At 45.3% G+C, this 25933-nt stretch overlaps 1 protein-coding gene across 2 annotated transcripts in view; it reads left to right on the forward strand.

Moving 5' to 3' along the window:
- Positions 1-408: 408 nt before the first annotated feature.
- ATF7IP2 (activating transcription factor 7 interacting protein 2) overlaps positions 409-25933 on the forward strand; it is a 60680-nt gene continuing 35155 nt past the window's right edge. The window contains exons 1-2 of one of the 2 annotated variants that reach the window (XM_060260457.1): positions 7686-7837; positions 11158-11219. In XM_060260457.1, the coding sequence (XP_060116440.1) occupies positions 11193-11219 (27 nt within the window). In that variant the 5' untranslated portion in view covers positions 7686-7837; positions 11158-11192. Of the gene's footprint in view, positions 511-7685; positions 7838-11157; positions 11220-25933 lie in introns of those variants that run through there. The other variant, XM_060260458.1, reaches the window with a different exon arrangement.

The following is a 25933-nucleotide window of genomic DNA, read 5'->3' on the forward strand; positions in this document are numbered from 1 at the left end:
CTGGATTCCTCATCTGATTCCTCATCTGATGAAGTGTGCTTAAGAGCACACGAAAGCTTATGTTCTAAATAAAAATTGGTTGGTCTTAAAGGTGTAACTTGACTCCTGCTTTGTTCAACTGCTTCAGACCAACACGGCTGCCCGCTTGGATCTATTTACTAAATAAGTCTGCTCAATTTTAGATGAAAATTTTAAACAGTATGGGCAGATTTAAGTAGGTTTAATCTGGGTGAGCATTGTAGACAGGTGAGCAGGTTTGAGCCACCTGGGACTGCCAATTAAGAGAATTTTGGAATTGTGAGCAGGTGAAAAACATCACAGCTCAGTTTTGAACAGGAACACTCACGCCATTGGTTACCAATTAGCTTCTGGATTGATATAAAAGTGTTGGATCTTACCGTCACAGAACAGGAATCACTTGTTAAGCAGACTGGTTCTCCTTATACAATCCACAGCAAGAGTTCCACAGATCCAAGCAGGGTTTTCTTAATGTGCCATCCTGGAAAAAAGGTAAATCTGGTCAATGCTGAGGTTGAGTGTTCTTAGGGGAGGCCCCCACCTGGTGAAATAGTCTATCTGATAAGATCAGGAAAGCACCCCCCCCAACCCATATTTATGTTATTTTGCAGAATGAGTAAAATATTGAGGCAGGAATTTCTACGGAGACGGGATGCTGTAGTGGCTAGTTTGCAGGTTTGCCCAAAGTTTATTTATGGTTTGTACTGCATTAATTTAAAAAAAAAGATTCTGCCTTGAGTCTTGAAGGGAAAAGCAGACTTGAAATATTGCAGTAAATGAGTAAAATTTGGGGAGGGGGCAGTTTGTCCGCTGATGTGGAAACTAAGACTTTGTGTTCTACTTCGGCATAAAGAAAAATACCTAGCTGGTTAATTTACGTTGGTGATTTGAAATATGTGGGATGGGGGAGCTTTGAAAAGTTACTGTTGCCTTATCTTTCAAGGCCACTGTGCCGAATCCAAGATAAAGTAGAGCACATACTTCATACCCTGAGAGTGTTCCAACCATAAATTTGTTCCTTTAACTAACAAACAGAAATGTGCATCAACAGGAAAACCAAATTAAACTGGTTTTGTTCTTGTGGGGGGGGGGAGGTAGGGGGGATCTATGTTAGTTCACTGCAACCAAAATAACCAAACACCAAGTTTTGTGGTAGCTTCAAAACTATTACTTGGGCTAATCATCCCAAGTATCGGAACTGCATATTAATTTCAGCTCAGAAAACTCTCACTGAAACAGTTTTTCTCCCTTGGAAATACTTCCGCCAAAAGTGCTACAATTTTTTAAATTAAATATTTACTAATGTTATTTATAATGCACCTTTCTCAGTGAGATTCAAAGCAGGAAAGAAAGAGAGAGAGAAAATATGGCAAATGACCATGAACAGATGAGATCAAAACTTACAAACATGTCTTTGGGAAGGAAGGGTTGCGAATCAGTTTGGTCTCTTAGCAAATTTATTGGTCTCCCTGTTGCTACAATAAGTGAAACTGGATAAAGAAGCAGTACTAGAGGATAGGGCAGGAATTCCCAAATTTTTGGAGCCTGTGGGCATCTCTGGGATTTTCACATAGGGCAGTGGACACAATCACAAAATGGCTGTTGCATGAGGAGGAGCTAAGCAAAAACAGCTGCTGAAGGAGGAGCCAACCATAAAATGGTTGCCCCAGGATGAAGCATGAACCACAAAAGGAATGCCGCAAGAGGAAGGGCCAACTACAAAAATGGCAGGGATTAAAGTAGTGTTACTAATTTCCAGGGAGCACCGGAAGATCTCTATCAAGTCCCTTCCCTCTCTTCTTTATTTACTGCTTAAACCTTCTGTTAATTACTGCCTAGCTGGCCTGGTGTCTGGCATGCCATTGTTTATTGCCCAAGACTTTCCTGTTTTGTCTATGGGAGAATGCGAAGGTGTTACTCTCTCCATTTCTCAGGATCTTTATCTCTTCCCAGGCCATAGCAGAATGCTTTGTAGTTAGAGTTATGGTATTTATTGTGACCCTATAACCTTTAGATTCGAATATTGCCGCCATTTGGTAAAGATCTATGCTGTCCTATGTAGTGAATGTGTATCGCAGACCTCTTTAGTCTTTTCAGTGACTGTGAAGCATCTCCTGAGTTCTAATAAATGCATCTATTTGAAATAAACAAAGGATCTCATTATTTGGAACGTCGGGGCTTGACAGTCTCCCAGTATGACAATTGATCTCCAGACTACCGAGCCCCTGGAGAAAATGGAGGGTCGACGTCGACCCCATGGCATTATACCCCGCTAAGGCCCCTCCCCTCCCTGCTGTCCCCAAAAATCTAAGGTTATATACAGAGGTCATTTTGTAGAAAAAGTGGTGCCAGAGCTCATTAGCATGACTCATTTGCATATGACACACACACCCCTGACATCACTGGAAGGTGTACTAAATTATATCAGCTCAGCATCTACCTTAAAATGCTTCTTGAATTAGAATTGTCATAATAAAACCTTTCATACTTTTAAAATTACTTTTTCCTATGTGGCCACAGTGGCATGATGAAGATTTTCATCTGTCTACTTTATATGTTTGGGTTATTTTCCCGACCTGGGGGAGGGGGAGGAGGTATTAGAAAGTTTGTCAAATCTTAAGAGTTCAGCAAAATTCTCACCGGGGGGGGGGGGTTGAACAATGGAGCCCAGAAGCAAGTATCGGGTGTGGGGGGGGGGAGAGAGAGAAAGAAAGAGCACAATAAAATGTATAAGTTCCGGAGCTCTGTTCCTGTGAGCTTCTGCCCAAAATGTGGCCTGGTTATATATAACTCAAAAAGGACCTCTTCGACATTTCAGGTAGCAGCTCCATCTAACAGGATGCATGTATCTCTTCCGTCCACATTACTGCCAGTTTTAGACTGTTGCTTTGCATCCTTTCCTTCCTTGGGTTTTAGAAACTGGCTTGTTTTTATTGGCGGAGGGGGGCGCATTTTAAACTGATCTGTTTTTTTTAAATTCTCATTCATTCATTGTACTGGTTTGGTTGTTTTATCAACTTGTTTTATTGTATTGACTGATTTGTTTGACTAGCTTTGATGGGCTGTTTGTTGCAGGCCTTGGAAAAGAGACAGCGTAGTACATGCTCTCAATTAATAAATTTGGTTTCTTTTGACTTCCTAGCTGTGAGGTCCAGCTATAAAGTCCCAGTTCTAGTAAACTGGGGCTGGAGGAATGGATCTAATTCACTTCTGGCTTTTGATTTACCAAGGGAGAGTGGTGGTGTTGTTGTTTTGGTTCCTTCTTTGCAGGGCTTTTTTTTTTAGCAGGAACACACAGGAACATAGTTCCGGCTGGCTTGGTGTCAGGGGTATGGCCTAATATGCAAATGAGTTCCTGCTGGGCTTTTTCTACCCAAAAAGCCCTGCTTCTTTGGTGCAATTGGGTTTTGTACCCAACAGCTCCATAGAATCCTGCAACATATCGTAGGGCTTTGCAACATTTTTGTCATTGCTCCTTGTCCACGGTTGGTTCCTCATCACACATTTTCTTTTATTGTTCCAAACACTATTGCCAGGTTAGAAAATTTTGGCAAAACAGTTTTTAAAAATAGGAGTCAAGTTGCATCTTTAAAACTAACAAAGTTTTATTCAGAATGTAAGCTTTTGTGTGCATCCGCACTCCATCAGACGAGGAATCAGATAGAGTGAGCAGAGCTACATATAGCTGGCAGACAGTGGTTTAGAATGCAAAATGGTACAAATTTTAAAATCCAATGACAGAATAGTAAAATGTATGTTACATATTAAAAGGCAAATGAGTTGGATGGGAAAAACTGTTGAGAAAGAAACGTCCTCATTTTGGCCCAGGCTTATAACAATAGAGTGATTAACAGACATTCTCACATTTTGACATGTTACTGTTTTATTGGTTTCTCACGCTCATACTACCCAGATTAAAGGTTTGCTCAATTTGTTAATTTTACTATTCTGTCATTGGATCTTAAATTTGTACCATTTTGCATTCTAAACCACTGCTAGCTATATGTAGCTCTGTTCACTGTACCTGATTCCTTGTCTGAAGAAGTCTGCATGCACACGTGAAAACTGACATTCTGAATAAAACTGTGTTGGTCTTAAAAGTACAACGTCTCCTACTTTGTTCTAGCTGGTGTAGTGGTTAGTGGAGAGCCAGTTGCTGTAGGGGTTAAGTGTGCGGACTCTTATCTGGGAGAACCGGGTTTGATTCCCCACTCCTCCACTTGCACCTGCTGGAATGGCCTTGGGTCAGCCGTAGCTCTGGCAGAGGTTGTCCTTGAAAGGGCAGCTGCTGTGAGAGCCCTCTCCAGCCCCACCCACCTCACAGGGTGTCTTGTGGGGGAGGAAGGGAAAGGAGATTGTGAGCCGCTCTGAGACTTTTCGGAGTGGAAGGTGGGATATAATTCCAATATCTTCATCTACCTCACAGGGTGTCTGTTGTGGGGGAGGAAGCGAAAGGAGATCGTGAGCCGCTCTCAGACTCTTCGGAGTGGAGGGCGGGATATAAATCCAATATCTTCTTCTTCTGCTTCAGACCAACACGGCTGCCCACTTGGCTCAAGTTTAAAAAAATGTTCCACCACTTCCAATACACATAATTTAAAATTGTCTCGGAGGGACTTTTGTAAAGCTTAGACAGTTGGTGCAGCTAAATTCTTCCTTCAGTCTTCCATGTTTATTCTTGCTGTATGCCTTATGGGGCTGTTACACCTGAATAAAATGTTTGCACCATTATTATGGGGAGTTTTGTTTTTTTAAAATCACGTGGAACAGCTCTAGCCACCAAGGAGGTGACAATTTTACTTATTCAATCCACCCAACCATCTCCAGAAGTTTGCAGACCTAGCTAGAAGTGTCTGCCCATGTCAACCAATGTTTTCCCCACATTCTCGGGCCTTAAGTACTAATAAGAAGCTGGCTGAAACTGTTGCTTGTTATTCTGCCAATTCCTGGGCAGTGTTCCCTCTGAGTTAGCATGAGCTAGCTCAGTGTTTTAGTCTCCTGCTCTTTTTAAAAGAGCCTCGTGGCGCAGAGTGGTAAAAATGCAGTACTGCAGTCGGAGCCCTCTGCTCACAACCTGAGTTCGATCCCAGCAGAAGCTGGTTCAGGTAGCCGGCTCAAGGTTGACTCAGCTGTCCATCCTTCCGAGGTCGGTAAAAGGAGTCCCCAGCTTGCTGGGGGGAAAGTGTAGACGACTGGGGAAGGCAGTGGCAAACCACCCCGTAAAAAGTCTGCCGTGAAAATGTTGTGAAAGCAATGTCACCCCAGTCGGAAACAACTGGTGCTTGCACAGGGGACTACCTTGACCTTTTTTCACACATTTTGGTTTTAGTTTAGGAAGGATGGCCCCAGAGCACACAAATTTCTGCAGTAGCTCACAACTTTAATGCCAGAAGGTCACAGTGTTCCCTCTAAGCTGAGTTTGCATGAGCTAGCACAGTTTTTTTAGCCTCTGGCTCACATATTTTTGGTTTAGCTCAGGAAGGATGGCCCCAGAGCAAACCAATCGATGCAGACCCAAAGGGTGATATATATAAATTATTGGTGACTGTGTGACACATAGTGTTGGACTGGAGGGGCTGTTGGCCTGATCCAACATGGTTTCTCTTATGTTCTTATGTGACACAGAGTGTTGGACTGGATGGGCCATTGGCCTGATCCAACTTGGCTTCTCTTATGTTCTTATGTGACACAGAGTGTTGGACTGGATGGGCCATTGGCCTGATCCAACATGGCTTCTCTTATGTGACACAGAGTGTTGGACTGCATGGGCCATTGACCTGATCCAACATGGCTTCTCTTATGTTCTTATGTGACACAGAGTGTTGGACTGGAGGGGCCGTTGGCCTGATCCAACATGGTTTCTCTTATGTTCTTATGTGACACAGAGTGTTGGACTGGATGGGCCATTGGCCTGATCCAACATGGCTTCTCTTATGTTCTTATGTGACACAGAGTGTTGGACTGCATGGGCCATTGACCTGATCCAACATGGCTTCTCTTATGTTCTTATGTGACACAGAGTGTTGGACTGCATGGGCCATTGACCTGATCCAACATGGCTTCTCTTATGTTCTTATGTGACACAGAGTGTTGGACTGGATGGGCTGTTGGCCTGATCCAACATGGCTTCTCTTATGTTCTTATGTGACACAGAGTGTTGGACTGGATGGGCCATTGGCCTGATCCAACATGGCTTCTCTTATATTCTTATGTGACACAGAGTGTTGGACTGGATGGGCCATTGGCCTGATCCAACATGGCTTCTCTTATGTTCTTATGTGACACAGAGTGTTGGACTGGATGGGCCATTGGCCTGATCCAACATGGCTTCTCTTATGTTCTTATGTGACATAGAGTGTTGGACTGGATGGGCCATTGGCCTGATCCAACATGGCTTCTCTTATGTTCTTATGTGACATAGAGTGTTGGACTGGATGGGCCATTGGCCTGATCCAACATGGCTTCTCTTATATTCTTATTTGACACAGAGTGTTGGACTGGATGGGCCATTGGCCTGATCCAACATGGCTTCTCTTATGTTCTTATGTGACATAGAGTGTTGGACTGGATGGGCCATTGGCCTGATCCAACATGGCTTCTCTTATGTTCTTAGTAGCTCACAGAGGATTGCTGCTCACAAGCCTCTATAGCTTAGTGGGAACATTGCTGCTGGGAAGAGAAATGAATTAGGCTTCCCAATCCCCAGGTCCCAGAGGGGGATCCCCCGGTTTTACCGGCTTCCCCCCTCCCCCAGCCAGCTGGCCGGCACGGGAGGCCCTGCCGCCAGAGCCATCATTCACCTCCATGAACGATTCCCATAGGGAATGATGGGGAATTGAACTGCGGGTATCGGGGGCTCTGGAGGGGGGGGCTGTTTTTTGAGATAGAGGCACCAAATTTTCAGTATAGCATCCAGTGCCTCTCCCCAAGATACCCCCCAAGTTTCAAAAGGATTGGACCAGGGGGTCCAATTCTATGAGCCCAAAAGAAGGTGCCCCTATCCTTCATTATTTCCTATGGAAGGAAGGCATTGAAAAGGTGTGCCGTCCCTTTAAATGTGATGGCCAGAACTCCCTTTGGAGTTCAATTATGCTTGTCACAGCCTTGATCTTGACTCCACCCCTAATGTCTCCTGGCTCCACCCCCCAAAGTCAACTGGCTCCACCCCCAAAGTCCCCAGATATTTCTTGAATTGGACTTGGCAACCCTAAAATGAATCCCTAAGCAAGCTCTGAACTACAAAATGGCGTTAGTCATGCTAAATGACATTTTCCCTTCAACACGTGTCTGACCCGTTCACACGTTAAAATGCACAGGTGTAACTCCCTGAGAGAGCCGTAAAACTATTTAAGAAGCCAGGGAGCTCAGAATATTTTGCTAACAACCGGTCCAGTCATTGAAAACTTTTCCCCACAGCCCTTTCCCATTCCCCCCTCAGAAAAAAAAGGCGGGAAATTAGAAAGCTGGCTTATCCTGGCCTCTGATTGGCCACAGGAGACAGAAAACCCGCCCTCCTCGCCGGCGCTCTGGCTTCTGATTGCGACCCGCAGAGACCCCGCTCCCTCCCTGCGCTTCACCCCGATTGGCTGCGGACCGCCCGCTTCAGCCAATGAGAGACGCTGTCCCCTCCGCTCCTCGGTGCGCCCGCCCAGCGCCGGAACACACCGAAAGAGCGTTTCCTGGAGTCGGAGAGGGGAGGCGCATGCGCATGGACGTCCCTCTGGCCCTTGTTCGTTGCGATTCCCCCCCCGGCCGGTCCTCAGGGGGCTCCGACGGCGGCGGAATCCTCGGGAGGGGGACGGCTGTTCGCGCCCCGGAGGTGAGTGCGGAGAAGGGGCGCGGAGCATGCGCAGTAGTCGCCTTAGGGTGGGGGATGGGAAGAAGGGGAGGGAGGGGGGTCTCTTGGTGGGCTCCTCCCACTTCCCGGGCCCTGGGGGGGAGGGGGGGTCCCATCATAGGATCCTAGAGTTGCAAGGGGGACCTCCAGGGTCATCTAGTCCAACCCCTGCATAGTCTTGCGGGGCTCCCCCTGGGAGCTAGCAAAATGCAACACAGGTTCTAAAGTGGTGCATGCAATGGCCAGTGCGGGTGTGAGCAATGCTCCCTCTAAGGGAGGGGTGTCAAATATGCAGGTCAGGGACCGAATTAAGCTCCTGGAGAGCTCCTATAGCACACCCCCCCCCCCCCCGAGCGACTGGCTGTCATCTGCTTCCTTCTCCCTCTCGCTTCCTTCTGCATAACAGCTTGCTTTGCGAGACTTGCTCGATTGCACAGGAGCTACGGAGCAAAGCCTCTTTGTTCTCCATTGGCTGAGGCTCCTCCCTTGGGAGAGAAAGGGGAAGGAAGGATAGTTTGCTTTGCAAGGCTTGCTCAATCGCTCAGGAGTTACAGAGCAAAGCCTTTGTGACACAGAGTGTTAGACTGCATGGGCCGTTGGCCTGATCCAACATGGCTTCTCTGATGTTCTTCTGTGACACAGAGTGTTGGACTGGGTGGGCCACTGGCCTGATCCAACATGGCTTCTCTTATGTTCTTCTGTGACACAGAGTGTTGGACTGGATGGGCCATTGGCCTGATCCTACATGGCTTCTCTTATGTTATTATGTTATGTTCTAAAGCCTCTGTTTCCTCCATTGGCTGAGGTGCCTTCCTTGGGAAGGAACAGCTTGTTTTGCCAGGCTCTCTCAATTGCACAGCAGAGCTACTGAGCCAAGTCTCTCTCCCTTCTATTGGCTGAGGCTCCTCATCCTAGTGGTCCCCTACCAGAGCTTCCTTTGCCCAGTTCCCTGGATCCCATGGGAGAAATACAAAGAAAGCATATTTAAGGCCAATGCGCGCTAATGTTTTAAGCATGTTTTAAATTTTTAAAAGATATATTTGTGTTTGTCTATGTTCTTTATAAAATTTATATCTCTGCTACCTAATCTTGAATGTGGCCCAACCCTACATGGTCCATCCCAGCAGGGTCTCATTTACGTCAGATCCAACCCTCGTAACAAATGATTTCAGCACCCCTGCTCTAAGCTGTGGAGTCTTGGGAGCAAAAATTCTATTTTGTGAATTGCTGGCATTAAAGTTGTGAGCTCCTGCATCAATTAGCTTGCTCTTAGGCCATTTTTCCTGAGCTAAGACCAAAATGTGTGAGCTGGAGGCTAAGAAACTGTGAGCTAGCTCATACTAACTCAGCTTCGAGGGAACACCGCTTGCGAGATGCGAGATGACCAGGACAGAATGAGAACAGGTGGCGGAGAAATGAGCATGCATTAGTTTGCTTTGGGGCCATTTTTCCGTGGCTAAGACAACAATGTGTGAGCGGGAGACTAAGAAACTGTGAGCTAGCTCACACTCAGCTTAGAGTGAATACTGGTGGGAGCGTGCTTGTCCTGCGTGTAAGCAATGCCTTGAGTCAGGAAGGATGACCCCAGAGCACACTAATTTATGCAGTAGCTCACAGCTTTCATGCCAGTAGCTCACAAAGTAGAATTTTTGCTCACAAGACTCTGCAGCTTAGAGGGGACATTGCGTGTAAATTGTGATATTTGATGTATGCAAAATGTAGGCAATTGTATATGAAATGCATGTTCTATGTGAGCCGGGAAAGGCGATGGTGTCCCACTTGGAGACTCTTTTGAGTAGAGAAGAGCAAGGTATAAAACCAACTGTTCTTCCATGGTTATGTTTTATATAGAAGATGAACCAATTTGTAATGCAGTGTAAGAATATGCAGGCATGAGTGTGCCGTCTTTTATATACATGTGTTTTGCGATCTGTGATATGTGCAATATATGTGCGTGATAGTACACAAAATGTATGCTGTAGCCAGGATTGCAAGTTTGTTGGGGCACATAAACATGGTTTTTGTTGAGAGGGGCAGGGGGCTGGCAATAGCCACCTCCCTGCAGCAAAATATAAACCAACCAACCAACTCCCCCCCCCCCAAGGGAAATCCTGGTGGATGGACTTTACTGCTGCAATCAAAGGCAGTGGCAAGCCCAGACAGGCTCATCCCCTGCCACAAATTTTGGTTAGTCTTGGGAGCCACATGCGGCTTTTTCACACACATTGTGTGGCTCTCAAAGCCCCCATAAGCAGACTTGGAGAAGAACAAAGTAGGAATCAAGTGGCACCTTTAAGACCAACTTAGTTTTATTCAGAACATAAGCTTTCGTGTGCTCTCTAAGCACACTTCATCAGACGAGGAATCCGGAACAGTGAGCAAAGCCACACATAGCTGGTAGTCAGTGGCTCAGAAATGCAAATTTGGTACATTTCTGAGCCCCTGACTACCAGCTGTTTGTGGCTTTGCTCACTGTATTGGATTCCTCGTCTGATGAAGTGTGCTTAGAGAGCACACGAAAGCTTACATACTGAATAAAACGTAAGTTGGTCTTAAAGGTGACACTTGACTCCTACTTTGTTCTGCTACTTCAAACCAACACAGGTGATTTGGCTCTACTTGGAGAAGGCATTTGTCTCTTTAAATCACTTGCCAAGCCAGCTGGCAGCTTGGAGAATGTACTTAAAGTTGCTTTCTCTCTACTTCTCCCTCCACCCCCCATTTATTTTCCTTCCCTCCCTCCCTCCCTCCCTCAGACACTGCCATTCATGCCTTGCAGTTCTCAGACATTTCTTCTGTGCGGCTTATGTTTACCAAGTCTGGCCACCTCTGGTCTTTAAAGCGCTCCTGGACTCTTGCTCTTTTCTCATGGTAAGTCAGTCAGTTGTAAGAAGCACAGAGCCGGAAAGAAAGCCTTCTTTTTAAATTGCATCTTCTGGAGCACTGCCCCCAGGACACGGGTTTTTTAAAAAAATCAAACCCCAGCCAGCTCCAGGGGAGGCAGCCCTTCCCCCAGAAACATCCCTGAGGAATAGAGAAAGTTTGCAGAGCAGACAGGAGGGAAAGAAGCAGCCAGCAAAAGCCTCAGAGGCTTTTGTGGAGGGTCAAAATTCTCTAGATCAAGGGTGTCGGACACATTTGTTATGAGGGCCAAATCTGACATAAATGAGACCTTGTCAGGCCAGCCCATGTGTGTGCCTATTTAAGATTAGGTAGTATGGTCTTTATATGAAATATAATATATTTGATGAGTTTTCTGCCTCATTCAGTGTGGGTTATGATGCAAAATAATTGTACTGCAGAGCACACGGCGCAAAAGGAAAGAAAAGTGAAGAGAATGGAAATGGAGAACAAGGAAAGTCAGGTAATGATATTTAATTAAATGAGGGATAAATAGATGTTCTGTCTTTTTTTTTTCTTCTCAGTTTTATATCCCTGACACTGTCAGCCGGTTGCAGCCGGATCCCAGTCCACCACAAGTTAATTTCCCTACAAGGGAACTGTTTTAAAAAGACAGAAATTGCAATCCTGGGTAAATGGGCTTGATATCGAGTCATAGAATCATAGCATTGGAAGGGGCCGTAGAGGCCATCTAGTCCAGCTGCCTGCTCAGTTGGGATCAACCCAAAGCATCCCTGACCAGTCTTCATCCAGCTGCTGCTCGAAGACTGCCAGCGAGGGGGGAGTTCACCTCTCCAAGCACCTGGTTCCACTTTTGAACTGCTCTTGTGGAGAAGGGGGCAATCATACTATCCAGTTGATATCTTTCCACCGGTAATTAAACCCATTATTGTGAGTCCTCTCCTGCTGGCAACAGGAACAGCTCCCTGCCCTCCTGCAAGGGACAGCCGTGTTGGTCTGAAGTAGTAGAACAAAATAGGAGTCAAGTTTCACCTTTAAGACCAACTTAGTTTTATTCAGAACGTAAGCTTTCGAGTGCTCTGAGCACACTTCATCAGACGAGAAATCCGGTACAGTGAGCAGAGCCACACATGGCTGGTAGACAGTGACTCAGAATGCAAAAATGGTACAAATTTAAGATCCAATGACTGAATAGTAAAATGATCTGTTAGGCAGTGGTTTAGAATGCAAAATGGTACAAATATAAGATCCAATGACATAGAGTAGTAAAATTAACAAATTGAGCAAACCTTTGATCTGAGTAGCGTGAGCATGCGAAAGCAATAAAATAGTAATATGTCAAAATGTGAGAATGTCTGTTCCTGGGTCAAAAGGAAGGTATTTGTATCTCAGAGGTTTTCCCATGGGTATTTGTACCATTTTTGCATTCTGAGCCACTGTCTACCAGCTATGTGTGGCTCTGCTCATTGTACTGGATTCCTCGTCTGATGAAGTGTGCTTAGAGCACTCGAAAGCTTACGTTCTGAATAAAACTAAGTTGGTCTTAAAGGTGCCACTTGACTCCTATTTTGTTCAGATACTTCAAGAGGGTAATCTGTCCCCCACCTCAGCTTCCCATTCTCCAGACTGAACACTCCCAAGTTCCTTAGCCGTTCCTCATAGATCTTGATCCATGGGCCTCGGCAGAGTACACTTTTTTGGAAAAAATGTTCTTTATTAGCTTGTGGAGTTTTCTCCAGGGTGAAATGCAAAATGCAGCACAAGAAATGGCTACTTAACTTGGCTTCAGATGGATAGATCTGTGCCTTACAGCAGTGTGCATTTTATCTTCTGAGGTGATGCTATGACTGCCGAGCAGTGTCTGTTCTCTCCTTTGAAAAAGGACTCTCGCAGTTTAAGAAAAATGGGGCAGGGACTAGTTGCTATAATATTTAATTGACTCTTGTTTTTACGGCCCATGGCCTGTAGCAGATTCAGGCCTCACTTTTATTGGTCTGCTGGCCCCTTGAATCTTTTTGGTTATGTATTTTGCTGCAACATTCCTACCCCAGTCCACTATAAATTGGCATCACCAGAGAGCCATTTTTGGTGTAGTGGTTAAGTGTGCGGACTCTTATTTGGGAGTACTGGGTTTGATTCCCCATTCCTCCACTTGCACCTGCTGGAACGGTCTTGTATCAGCCATAGCTCTTGCAGAGTTGTCCTTGAAAGGGCAGCTTCTGTCAGAGCTAGAGATGTGAAGGCCTGGGGAAAAAATGGAAAAATTCGGGGGGAAAAAAGGTTTTTTTCTGGGTTTTTCCTGAAACCTTTTTTGTTTTCCAAAAAATTGGAAAAATTGAAGAAAAGGAAAAAAAATTGATTATGGAATTTTTTATTTTAACATGATAAACTATTTTAAGACAAGGTATTGAAATATTTTCCAGATCATTTCTAAAAAATATGTCTGTTATCAGATTATTCTAATTTCTGTGCACTGAGGACAAGCAAGTCCTAGAGCATGCCCATTCATTGAAACGTAGTCCTGCGCTCCCTTCTAGACACTTCACCCCTCTTCAGTTCTTTTTATGAGAATGAGTTTTTTATTTTTATTTAATACTGTGGAGAGCAAATACAAATAATTGTTACTTCTTTTTTATTTATTTTATTTATTTGGGATTTATATCCCGCCCTTCCCACGAATGGCTCAGGATTCTGGACTTCTGGATTTTTAAAAATTGTTTTGTGGAGGGTTTTTCCCCCCACAAAAGCTAGTAAACAGTTCAGAAGAGTGTTGCTCCATTTGTTACAATTACAAATAAATATTATTTTAAAAAGTAAATTCTGTTTGTAGTAATTGTTTTGATACACTATATTTAATATGCCAGTTGTGATAATTTCATGGCAAGTAAAATTGTCCATAGTCATATTTTATGTTCCTAAAGTAACAGAATGACTTTCAATCTGGAAAAGAAAAAAGAGGTGCTAATATAGCAATTTTTTCAATTTTTCCAAAAATTTCCGGGTTTTTTCCTTAAAATAACGGGGGGAAAAAACGGGGTTTTTTTCCAAGCTTCAAAATTTCCAGAAATTTCACATCTCTAGTCAGAGCTCTCTCAGCCCCACCTACCTCACAGGGTGTCTGTTGTGGGGGAGGAAGGTAAAGGAGATTGTGAGCCACTCTGAGATTCAGAGTGGGGTATAAATCCAATATCGTCATCATTGGAGCCGGCCCTGCCACTAGGCGAACCAGGCATTAGCCTAGGGCGCCAGCCTTCTGGGGGCGCTAAATTGGGTGCCCCCATGTGACTCGCCCAACTCTCCCAGCTGGCGCTGCTCTCAGATTCTCTCTCCTCCCCCCCCCCCCATCACAGTGGGCACAGCTGCCCCTCTCTGGAGTCCTCCTCCGGCAGCTCCTGCAGCGGCAGCCAGCTCGAAGGGTATATGTGAAGGGAGGCCAGCACCCCAGGGGCAGGCATCTGCAGCAGTTCAGGTTGGGCACAGCAAGCCAGACGCACCGCTGCTCAGGGTCTGCAAAGTCACCATCGCGCCAGGCTCACCAGAAACCTTTCTACCGGGTAATGGATCAGAGTTGTCCACTGAGATGCTGACAAATGGTATGGAGTGTCTGCCAAAGTCTCGAGGCAGCAGGAGGAAGGCTGCAGGCCTAGCTTGCCTGGGAAATTATAGATGTTTGTATATAAATGCTAGAAGTGTTGGAAGTAAAATTGGTGAGTTGGAATGTTTAGTGTTGGGAGAAAACATAGACATTGTGGAAATTTCAGAAACTTGGTGGAATGAGGAGAATCACTGGGACACGGTGATTCCTGGATAGAAGTTATATCGGAAGGATAGGGAGAGAAGGGTTGGAGGTGGGGTGGCTCTGTATGTCAGAGGGTATACAGTCCAGTAAAACTGAGGTCAGAGAAATAGATTCCCTTCTAGAAATGCTTTGGGTCGAAATAGAGAGCCCAAAAGGAAATTTAACTATGGGAGTTTATCGCCCACCAAATCAAAAGATAGAGGACGATTATAATATGATGGAAGGATTAAAGATAGTGGCTAAATGTAACAACTGTGTCGTAATAGGTGATTTTAACTACCCGCAGATTGATTGGGTCAATATGTGTTCTGGTCGAGAGAAAGAGATTGAGTTTCTAGATGCTCTCAGTGACTGTGCTATGGAGCAGATGATCTCAGAACCTACCAGGGGTGGGGCGATCCTGGATTTGGTCTTAAGTAATGCCCAAGACTTGGTGAGAGATATAAAAGTGATCACACCGCTTGGGAGCAGTGACCATAACGTTATTGATTTCACTATTTGTATAAATAGAGAGTTGCCCCAAAAGACCGGCACAACCACATTTAACTTTAAAAGGGGTAAATTCTCTGAGATGAGGAGGCATGTGAGGAGGAAACTGAAAGGAAAGGTAAATACAGTCAAAACCCTTGAGGAAGCTTGGAGGCTATTTAAAACTACAATCCTAGAAGCTCAGATAAAATATATACCACAAGTTAGGAAAGGTACAAACAGGTATAAGAAAAGGCCTGCATGGTTAACAAACAAAGTAATGGAAGCTGTAAAAGGTAAGAAGGACTCCTTTAAGTGGTGGAAAGCTAGTCCAAGTGAGATTAATAAAAGGGAACACAGGCTGTGGCAAATCAAATGCAAGACTGTGATCAGGCAAGCAAAAAGGGACTATGAGGAGCATATTGCAAAAAACATAAAGACCAACAATAAAAATTTCTTCAAATATATTAGAAGCAGGAAACCAGCCAGGGAGGCAGTGGGGCCCTTGGATGACCAAGGGATAAAAGGATTACTGAAGGAGGATAGGGAAATGGCTGAGAAGCTGAATGCATTTTTTGCATCCATCTTCACTGTGGAAGATGAGAAGTGTTTGTCTGCTCCAGAACCACTAATTTTGAAAGGGGTGTTGAAAGACCTGAGTCAGATTGAGGTGACAAGAGAGGAGGTCCTACAACTGATAGACGAATTAAAAACTAATAAGTCACCAGGTCCGGATGGCATACATCCCAGAGTTCTGAAAGAACTCAAAGTTGAACTTCTGGATCTCCTAACAAAAATATGTAATCTTTCATTGAAATCTGTCTCCGTTCCTGAGGACTGGAAGGTAGCAAATGTCACCCCCATCTTTAAAAAGGGTTCCAGAGGAGATCTGGGAAATTACAGGCCAGTCAATCTGACTTCAATACCGGGAAAGTTGGTAGAAACCATTATCAAGGACAGAATGAGTAGGCACATTGATGAACACGGGTTATTGAGGAAGATTCAGCATGGGTTCTATAAGGGAAGATCTTTCCTCACTAACCTGTTACATTCATTTGAGGGCTCTTTAGCTTGGAGAAACGTCGACTGAGGGGTGACATGATAGAAGTTTACAAGATAATGCATGGGATGGAGAAAGTAGAGAAAGAAGTACTTTTCTCCCTTTCTCACAATACAAGAACTCGTGGGCATTCGATGAAATTGCTGAGCAGACAGGTTAAAACGGATAAAAGGAAGTACTTTTTCACCCAAAGGGTGATTAACATGTGGAATTCACTGCCACAGGAGGTGGTGGCGTCCGCAAGCATAGCCACCTTCAAGAAGGGGTTAGATAAAAATTTGGAGCAGAGGTCCATCAGTGGCTATTAGCCACAGTGTGTGTGTGTGTGTGTGTATATATATATATATATATATATATATATATATTTGGCCGCTGTGTGACACAGAATGTTGGACTGGATGGGCCATTGGCCTGATCTAACATGGCTTCTCTTATGTTCTTATGAGAGGGTGAACAAACATGTGGACAAAGGAGACCCGATAGATGTCGTTTACCTTGACTTCCAGAAAGCTTGATAAAGTTCCTCATCAAAGGCTCCTTAGTAAGCTCGAGAGTCATGGAGTAAAAGGACAGGTCCTCTTGTGGATCAAAAACTGGCTAATTAATAGGAAGCAGAGAGTGAGTATAAATGGGCAGTCTTCGCAGTGGAGGACGGTAACCAGTGGGGTGCCGCAGGGCTCGGTACTGGGTCCCAGGCTCTTTAACTTGTTCGTAAATGATTTGGAGTTGGGAGTGAGCAGTGAAGTGGCCAAGTTTGCAGATGACACTAAATTGTTCAGGGTGGTGAGAACCAGAGAGGATTGTGAGGCACTCCGAAGGTATTTCAAATAATCAAGCAATTGTTTGATACAAAGACTGTTTTATTGATAATCTATTGTTGCTCAAGGTGCAGTACCTTGAGAGTGATACAGAGTTGCTCACAGCATAGTGTTTTAAGGACTACATCAAAGGGTATAGAAAAGATAGCCTCAAGACATGACAAGCATGTGTGAATTGTTACAACTGTGCAAAAATACTACCCATTACTATCTTGAGGTTGAAACTTCCCTCGATCTCATACATTCTTGCTCCTGTTGATAAGCAATGAATGGGAACTGTTGGGGGGTGGGGGGGAGGCGCCTCCTTTCTCTCTATCATCAAAGTTCCAGCATTCCTACATTTTCTACCCAGAGGTGGAAAAGAGGAAAGGGAGGTGAGAAAAGTAAGAGGGGGGTTTCGCTTTGATATGCAGCTGTGGGAAAGGACAGTTGTCAGAGCTAGAGAGGAAGGAATCAGAATCCAAAAAATGTATTGATTTAATGCCCAGAAATAGCATGCTTGATACTCTCTGCTCACGACCTGAGTTCGATCCCAGCGGAAGCTGGTTCAGGTAGCTGGCTCCAGGTCGACTCAGCCTTCCATCCTTCTGTCAAGCACCGATATTTCTCAATAATCAAGCTTTTGTTCTTTGCATCAAAAGTTGCTTTATTGTAAAAACTCCATAGTTTGGTCAAGGACAGAATCCTTGCAAGTAATGACGTACATATCATTGCATAGTTACTTATAGGGAAACTTCAAAAGGATAAGTATACAGATAACTTCAAAAGAATAACATACAGATGCCATTTGAGTCACGGGTTCATTATCTCTTTTACGGCTAAGGAATGTCAGCTAATAAAACATCTCCCTTTCTCACACTTTCTCTGAGACCTGTCTGTGAATCAGGGGGAGAGGCACTCCACACCTTTACTGCAAGGTTACTCTAAACATCCTGGGTTCAGATGGATTTTATTATGCCCCCTTTCATTGCAAAGGTGGGGGAGAGGAATAGGCCAGGGGGGTGTTCTGTTTCCTCTTAGGTATGCCTATTGTGTATGTAGAAACAGCATGCTTTGACACCTTCCGAGGTCGGTAAGATGAGTACCCAACTTGCTGGGGGGAAAGTGTAGCTGACTGGAGAAGGCAATGGCAAACCATCCCGTAAAAAGTCTGCCGTGAAAATGTCGTGATGCGATGTCACCCCAGAGTCAAAAGCGACTGGTGCCTGCACAGGAGACTACCTTTACCTTTTAGCATACAGACAGTAATATATCTTAGCATGAAACAGCTACGAGAAGGCAAGCCCCCCCCCTCCCTCCGCTTTTCCCTTTCCTCTCACAGCTACTAGTCTTTGGGAGATTCCCCAAGGCAACAATCCTGGTATCATTTTGTTCGATGAAGCGCTACGCATTAGACATAACTATCCCCCTTGTTAACGTGGGATAGTTTGGGACGGGAGCTTGGGAAACAGAAGGAGAGGGGGGGGGTAAGACATCCTCAGCACTGATAGAACAATACCTTCACAGCATCAGGACTATTTCCAACATTAACCCTATAACGGCGAGGCATTTGACACGGGTGAGTGCTGTTTGCTAATGTCGGGGGTGAGCTGAGCGCCTGGGAGCTAAAATTCGGGGGGAGGAAGCGCAAGGGAAGGTGGGCAGGATTGAGTAGGGTGTGTGGACTTTGAAGAATGGGGGCTGGGGGCTTTGAAGAGGAGCAAGCAAGTGGCCTGCTGTGGCTCGGAGTCTGCGTCTTCCTAGACGCTTTCTTCCCACTTTCTTTTTTTTTGCTTTGCGTTCTTTTGCAAAGCAGTTTCCTGGCTATTCCTCTAGGTTCAGGGGTGGCCAAACTGCAGTTCCAGGGCCTCGTGTGACTCTTTCACCCATATTGTGTGGCTCTCGAAGCCCCTGCCACCCTCTCGGTCGGCTTGGAGAAGGCATTTGTCTTTTTAAATCACTTCTCCAAGCCGAATTGCATTTAAGGTTGTTTTCTTTCTACCTCTTCCTCTCCATCTGTCTCCCTTCCTCCCCTCCGTCTTGCAGCTCTCAAACATCTGACATTTATTCTGTGTGTCTCTTACGTTAAGCAAGTTTGGATTCCCCTGCTCTAGTTTGTACCAGAGTAGGTGCCTGCAGATGGACTCCACAATGTTGATTGCGCTGCAGACAAGCTTTGTGAACTTGGGCGAGAGGACAATGAGCAATCGCGCATGCAAAACCCGTGGTGGTGATCAGTCAGTTTCCTGGTTGCTCGCACATGGCAAAGCAGTTCTTTGCCATCGTCAGGTGAACGCAAGCTACAGCAGCCATTTTATAGCTGGCTTCGCCTCCAGTAGCAGCCATTTTGTGGCTGCATCCACCACACTGTCAGAATTCCAAGGGCACCTCCAGCTCAAAAACATCGGAGACTCCTGCATTTATACAGGTTGTGGTGTTTGGCTTTTTTTTTTTAAACTGTAAAGCAGTTAACAAGATGCTATGCAGCAGCAATCGGTGACCTTCGCCCATCTGAGTCCAGAAAATGCTTGATGTGTTCTAATGAATTTTGGCATCTTTCTTTCCTAAATCAGTAGGTGTTTGTTTTGATACCTCAGTCATGGATCCAGATGCTGGAAATAGCTAACAAGCTCATTAATTGCCCCTTAGCTGAGAGAGATCAGGAATCTGGTTCTCCATAAATATCTGGATGTACTTTCTAAAGAATAAAGGTGATTAAGATGGCATCGTTAAAACATGAGAGGGTTTTTGAGAGAGGTCAGCCCAGCAAAGTATGTTAATTGGAGAAGATAAAATCGAGGTGAAGGGAGTGCTACTAGAAAGAATAATGAGTGTGTCACTTGGTCAAGGTTGAAGGAAAAGTGTATCCAGAAAGCCAGTTTCTCCATTAATGGCCAATAAATAATTACGTAGCCTATTGAGGCATTATAAAAGTAGTAGTTTATTATTCTGATTAAAAGTAGTAAAAATGAGCAAAGGCTGTCTGAAGAGACTTGCCCCTTAATCTAAGAACAGAGGTGCAAAAGTCTCATAGAACGTTTTCATTCTGTAGGAATGCTGAAAATTATTCCGCTAAGATTGTGAGTCCAGTTCTTTTAAAAAATATATTTATACCTTGCTTTTTGGGCCCATGGGGATCTCAGAACAGTTTCCAGCATCATTCTCTCCTTGCCCTCATTTTATCCTCACAACAACCTTGAAAGGTGGTAGGTTAGTCCGAGAGTGTGTGATTGTCTCAAAGTTACACAACAAGCTTCCTCAGCAGAGTATGGATTCGAACATGGGGCTCAGAGCCCAGGATACCAACAACAGTTTTATCTGTAGGACAGTTAATGTTGTGCTAGAGAAGATTTTTAAAATTGTGAACCACTTGAAAATATATAAACAGCATAACTTTGGATTCACAGACAGCTTCTGTGAAACCCAAGTAGTGCGTGTCAACAACACACGTAGGGGGTATACATTTTGGACTCTTGCAATTAGAAAGAGCTGGAAGTGTTCCCAGGGACTGATAGGGAATTTTCTTTTTTTATATAGTTCGTAAACACAATTCTCCACAATTCCCCCAAAACAACCTGAGGCTCCCAGGATCTAGTACAAATGAGACCCAGTAACTTTTCAAAAACAACAGATAAGTTGTACTCAGTTTTCTCTCAGGACGCCGTGTTTAAGCTATATAGAAAAGCAAAACAGTTAGCAAACTCATATTATGCTCTCCGTTAAAGCCCTTATAGATTCGTATTCATTTAAAATAATTTCCAGTTTTCGTAGTTAAACTTACAAACTCTGTTTCCTCAGTTAACAGATTTCCTGCAGTCTTATACCTGCTAAAATTCTTACGTTTTCTAAAGTTCTAAAGCTCCCAATCTTTGTTAGAGATCTCTAGCCCAGTTTACGGCTGACCTGCGCAGAAATGCCGTTTGGCTCTCTGATACAAGGAGCAAGATGGTGGGAAATTTCTGAAACTTATATAGGTTCTTGCCCTGAGAACTTTCATTTATCTCTGATAGATTTCTCTCTTCTGGGTCAATCTGACACTTTTCTCACCAGCTGCAATCCTAACCCTAACCCTTACCAATGTCCATCTATCTTTAGATCTCAGACACTATTTGATGAGATCTTCTCCCCTTATCTGATTCTTCCCATCTACTAAACCAAAACATCTTTCTTGCCAGAATAGTTTTTTCACATCTAAGATTGTCCTCAGATAAACTCTCTCTCACTGACCTGAATTCTCTGCTAAGCTTTGGCATCAAGCAAGTTATCGAGTGCTTCTAACAATTTAAAATGACATAGGCCTGTCATAGGTGGCTTTCATAAGGTAACCGGCTCTGATTTTCCCCAAAACAGGGACATTTAATCCAGCCCCCTGTACAGTGCAGGTGCTGTGTAGTTAAAGATGCTTAAAACCCAAATAATTCAGGTGAAAACTGCTCTTGGGGCTGGAGACTTTTATTCCAATAAAAAAATTGGCGAGAGCTGGGAGGGCGGGGAAATCCTGCAAAAGATGTTTTCTTTGAAGCGAGCTACATGTTTTCGAAGACAGAGTTTTACTCGTATGAAATGTATAGCATGAAAATCTGGACGGTGTTTTTATTCCTTGGTGGGGAGTTGCGATGCTCATGTTCTTTTGATTTCAACAACACATTTGTGAAGAGAAAGCAGGTTTTATTTACTTAACAAAGTCAAACTAATGCAAAGTTTACAACACAAATATACTTCTCTTGAGTAAGCTGGTCCCTTTTGCTTGAGAGGTTCCTCTTATAATAATAATAATAATAATAACATTTAATTTATATCCCGCCCTCCCCGCCAAAGCAGACTCAGGGCAGCTTACAAAATGTTCTCTTGTTCTCTCAGCAGCTGTCCCTTCCTCAAGCAGTCTGTCTTTCGTCAGGCAGTGATTCCCCCAGAAAACAAAAGACCTTCCCGAAAACCTAGAGCGTTTTCGCACTTACCTTAAGCCGGAGCGACGTCCCTCTTCGCCGTGCAGCGTCTGCACGGTTTTCGCACTAATTGCTCCGCAGCACCTGGAAGAGCCGCAAAGTCCCGCGGCTTTTGCGTCGCAAATGTAAACCGCCAAAAACCAGTTTACATTTGCGACGCAAAAGCCGCGGGGCTTTGCGGCTCTTCCAGGTGCTGCGTTGCAATTAGTGCGAAAACCGTGCAGACGCTGCGCGGTGAAGAGGGACGTCGCTCCGGCTTAAGGTAAGTGCGAAAACGCCCCTAGTGTCAGGTTTCTCCCCTGAGTACTGAATACAGTCCATGTAGATTCAATAGGGTCCATTTATTAAGAATTTCAGGTAAGTGTAACCTCAAATAGGGTCTGAGTTAGATCTACTATACAGACGTAGGTCCAGCGATAATATAGGTTCAGCAATAGCATGGCAAGCAATAACTAGCTTCCCCCCTTCTTACTTTCCCAAGCGTATCTTTGGAAGTTCGGTTTCGTTTCCCCATTGTCCAAGGCCGCAATCTTGATACAATGAGTTGCTAAGCCAGAGCCTCTGTTAGACATAACAACTTAGCTCGTTAGCAGGTGCACGCAGGTAAGCAAGCCAAAGGCATGGGAAAGGGAAGAGGTATGTAATCAGACAAGACCCCATGGCGCAGAGTGGTAAAGCTGCAGTCCTGCAGTTTGAGCTCTCTGCTCATGACCAGAGTTCGATCCTGGTGGAAGCTGGGTTCAGCTAGCTGGCTCGAGGTTGATTCAGCCTTCCATCCTTCCGAGGTCGGTAAAATGAGTCCCCACCTTGCTGGGGGGGGAAAGCGTAGATGACTGGGGAAGGCAATGGCAAACCACCCCGTTAAAAAGTGCCGTGAAAATGTCGTGATGCGACAAATTTACTTGCAATGGTGACCCATCCAGAGCTGGCCCAAGTTTCCTCTGTGCCCTAGGCAAACGAGGACCCTGGTACCCATCTAGTTCAGCATTCCATTTTCTATAGTGGCTAACCAGATGTGTGTGTGTGTGTGTGTATAGGGACCGGTAACGTCCATTTCCTGAAGAGCCCCGTGGTGCAGAGTGATAAAGCAGCAGTATTGCAGTCCAAGCTCTTTGCTCACGACCTGAGTTTGATCCGGGTGGAAGCTGGGTTTAGCTAGCTGGCTTGAGGTTGACTCAACCTTCCATCCTTCCTGGGTCGGTAAAATGAGTCCCCAGCTTGCTGGGGGTAAAGTGTAGATGACTGGGGAAGGCAATGGCAAACCACCCCATTAAAAAGTCTGCCGTGAAAATGTCGTAATGCGACATCACACCTGAGTCAGAAACGACTGGTGCGCTTGCACAGGGGAACTACATTTACCTTTTTATACAAGCAGACAAGATAGCAGTAAGACAGTTTCTCACGCATAGTGCCAAGTAAAGTAACTTTCATGGCAAGGCACTTGACACCTAGCCCACTTAAGATTAATTTATCACAAACCTACCTCATTGAATAATCAGTTTTCAGCTGGAACTGGTTTATCTGTGAGGTTTCACAGCATCACCAGCTGAAGCAAACATAACTCTAGGCAAGGGCAATGAGCCCTTCGCAGCTTGGCACTGGTGTAGTGGTTCAGTGCGCAGATTCTTGTCAGAGAGCTGGATTGAGTCCCCACCCCTCCACTTGCAGCTAATAGAATGGCCTTGGGCCAGCCATAGCTCTCTTATCTGGAAGAACCGGGTTTGATTCCCCACTCCTCCACTTGCAGCTGCTGGAAGGGCCTTGGGTCAGCCACAGCTCTCTTATCTGGGAGAACCAGGTTTGATTCCCCACTCCTCCACTTGCAGCTGCTGGAATGGCCTTGGGTCAGCCACAGCTCTCTTATCTGGGAGAACCAGGTTTGATTCCCCACTCCTCCACTTGCAGCTGCTGGAATGGCCTTGGGTCAGCCACAGCTCTCTTATCTGGGAGAACCGGGTTTGATTCCCCACTCCTCCTCTTGCAGCTGCTGGAATGGCCTTGGGTCAGCCAGAGCTCTCTTATCTGGGAGAACCGGGTTTGATTCCCCACTCCTCCACTTGCACCTGCTGGAATGGCCTTGGGTCAGCCAGAGCTCTCTTATCTGGGAGAACCGGGTTTGATTCCCCACTCCTCCACTTGCACCTGCTGGAATGGCCTTGGGTCAGCCAGAGCTCTCTTATCTGGGAGAACCGGGTTTGATTCCCCACTCCTCCACTTGCACCTGCTGGAATGGCCTTGGGTCAGCCAGAGCTCTCTTATCTGGGAGAACCGGGTTTGATTCCCCACTCCTCCACTTGCACCTGCTGGAATGGCCTTGGGTCAGCCAGAGCTCTCTTATCTGGGAGAACCAGGTTTGATTCCCCACTCCTCCACTTGCACCTGCTGGAATGGCCTTGGGTCAGCCAGAGCTCTCTTATCTGGGAGAACCGGGTTTGATTCCCCACTCCTCCACTTACAGCTGCTGGAATGGCCTTGGGTCAGCCATAGCTCTGGCAGAGTTGTCCTTGAAAGGGCAGCTTCTGGGAGAGCTCTCTCAGCTTCACCCACCTCACAGGGTGTCTGTTGTGGGGGAGGAAGATAAAGGAGATTGTGAGCTGCTCTGAGACTCTTGAGATTCGGAGTGGAGGGTGGGATATAAATCCAATACCATCATCATCTTCTATGGAGATACACAGGGCAGAGTGCGTGAATCATCACTCCTCTCTCCTCGATGTACAGAGGTCTTCTTCTGTTTCCCACTACAGGAGTATTGGGTGAATGTGTGAAATGCTTTTAAAGATGAAGTGTGACTTTCTCAGAATGTATAGCGTCCGATTTTTCCCTTTGAAAATTGTATGGGAGCTCTGAAAAAAAACTCCTTTGAAATTCTCTTGGAGCGAGCAAACTCCGTCTTAAGGCAAGGTTGTATTCAAAGCATATCACACAGAACAGACTGAGAATTTATTTCTCGGGTTTTTCTTCCAACGGAAAGATCTGGGGCGTATTGAGGAGCACTGGGGAAAAAAACATTTGAAATGAAGTTTTTCTAGCTGTGAAATCTAAGATAGCTTATGGTGCAGCAGTTTGCAACTCTTGCTTTATTTAGTATTGGGTATATTTGCCATTTTGCCAATAGAAAACTAAAGCCCTTTTACTTCTATATTCTATATGTACACTATTGAATGCAATTTTATCTGCCACCTAAGTTATAACTGGTGGTTTCTGTCGTTAAAGCAGCAAAGTAAGTTCAGGTTTGATAGGAAAGTATTTCATCTGTTTCGGTTTTTCCCTAAAATGTCCAGAAGTGTTATATTGTGTGTGCACATGCACCTGGAAGTCATGGCAACCTCTGGGGACTGCCCCCTAGTGGAGGCCTGGAGGATATTAAGGGAGGTGGCTTAATAAGCCTGCCCCCACTTCCCAGCTGGGTATTTCAAGGACAGTCTCCTGTCCAACTACTAACTACAAATCCTGCTTAGCTTTCGAGATCGGATGAGATCTGGCTTCCTGGAAATTTTAATGTGTCTGTGTGGAATATTAACAGCAATGCAACATAATACAGGGATGGGGAACCCTTTTTTTTTCGCCAAGGGTCCTATGGATATTTATAACATCATTCACAGTTCCAGCTGAAACTGATTATCGACTTAAAAAACAGTGCTTCGCCGAGGGAGAATGATTCAGGCCAGCAAATAATAGTTTTTTTATTTGAAGTTGTGTGGGGACAGCCTAATCTGGCACGCGCACGCGCACACACGGCCTGCCGCCCTAGGCAAATGCAGAGGTCCAGGGCTTTTTTGTACAAAAAGCCCAGCAGGAACTCAGTAGCATATTAGACCACATCCCCTAATATATGTATATTAGGTCACACACTCATTAGCATATTAGGCCACACCCTCTGGGATAATCAAGTGCAAACTGAACTGTGACAGTAAATTTTCCAGGCCCTGCAGCGATTCTGGCCGTCCAGCCAGGCCCCAGGGAGGCTGCCGCACAGTACATCTGGGCCCTGTGATCCCTGCCGGGCCCTGGGGAGGCTGCTGCACAGCGCGGCTGGGCCCCATGATCCTCACTGGCCAGCCTGGCCCTAGGGAGGCTGCTGCACAGTACATCTGGGCCCCGTGATCCCTGCCTGGCCTGGGGAGGCTGCTGCACAGCGTGATTGGG

Source organism: Heteronotia binoei, chromosome 20 (genome assembly GCF_032191835.1).
Source record: "Heteronotia binoei isolate CCM8104 ecotype False Entrance Well chromosome 20, APGP_CSIRO_Hbin_v1, whole genome shotgun sequence".
Taxonomy (NCBI): Eukaryota; Metazoa; Chordata; class Lepidosauria; order Squamata; family Gekkonidae; genus Heteronotia; species Heteronotia binoei.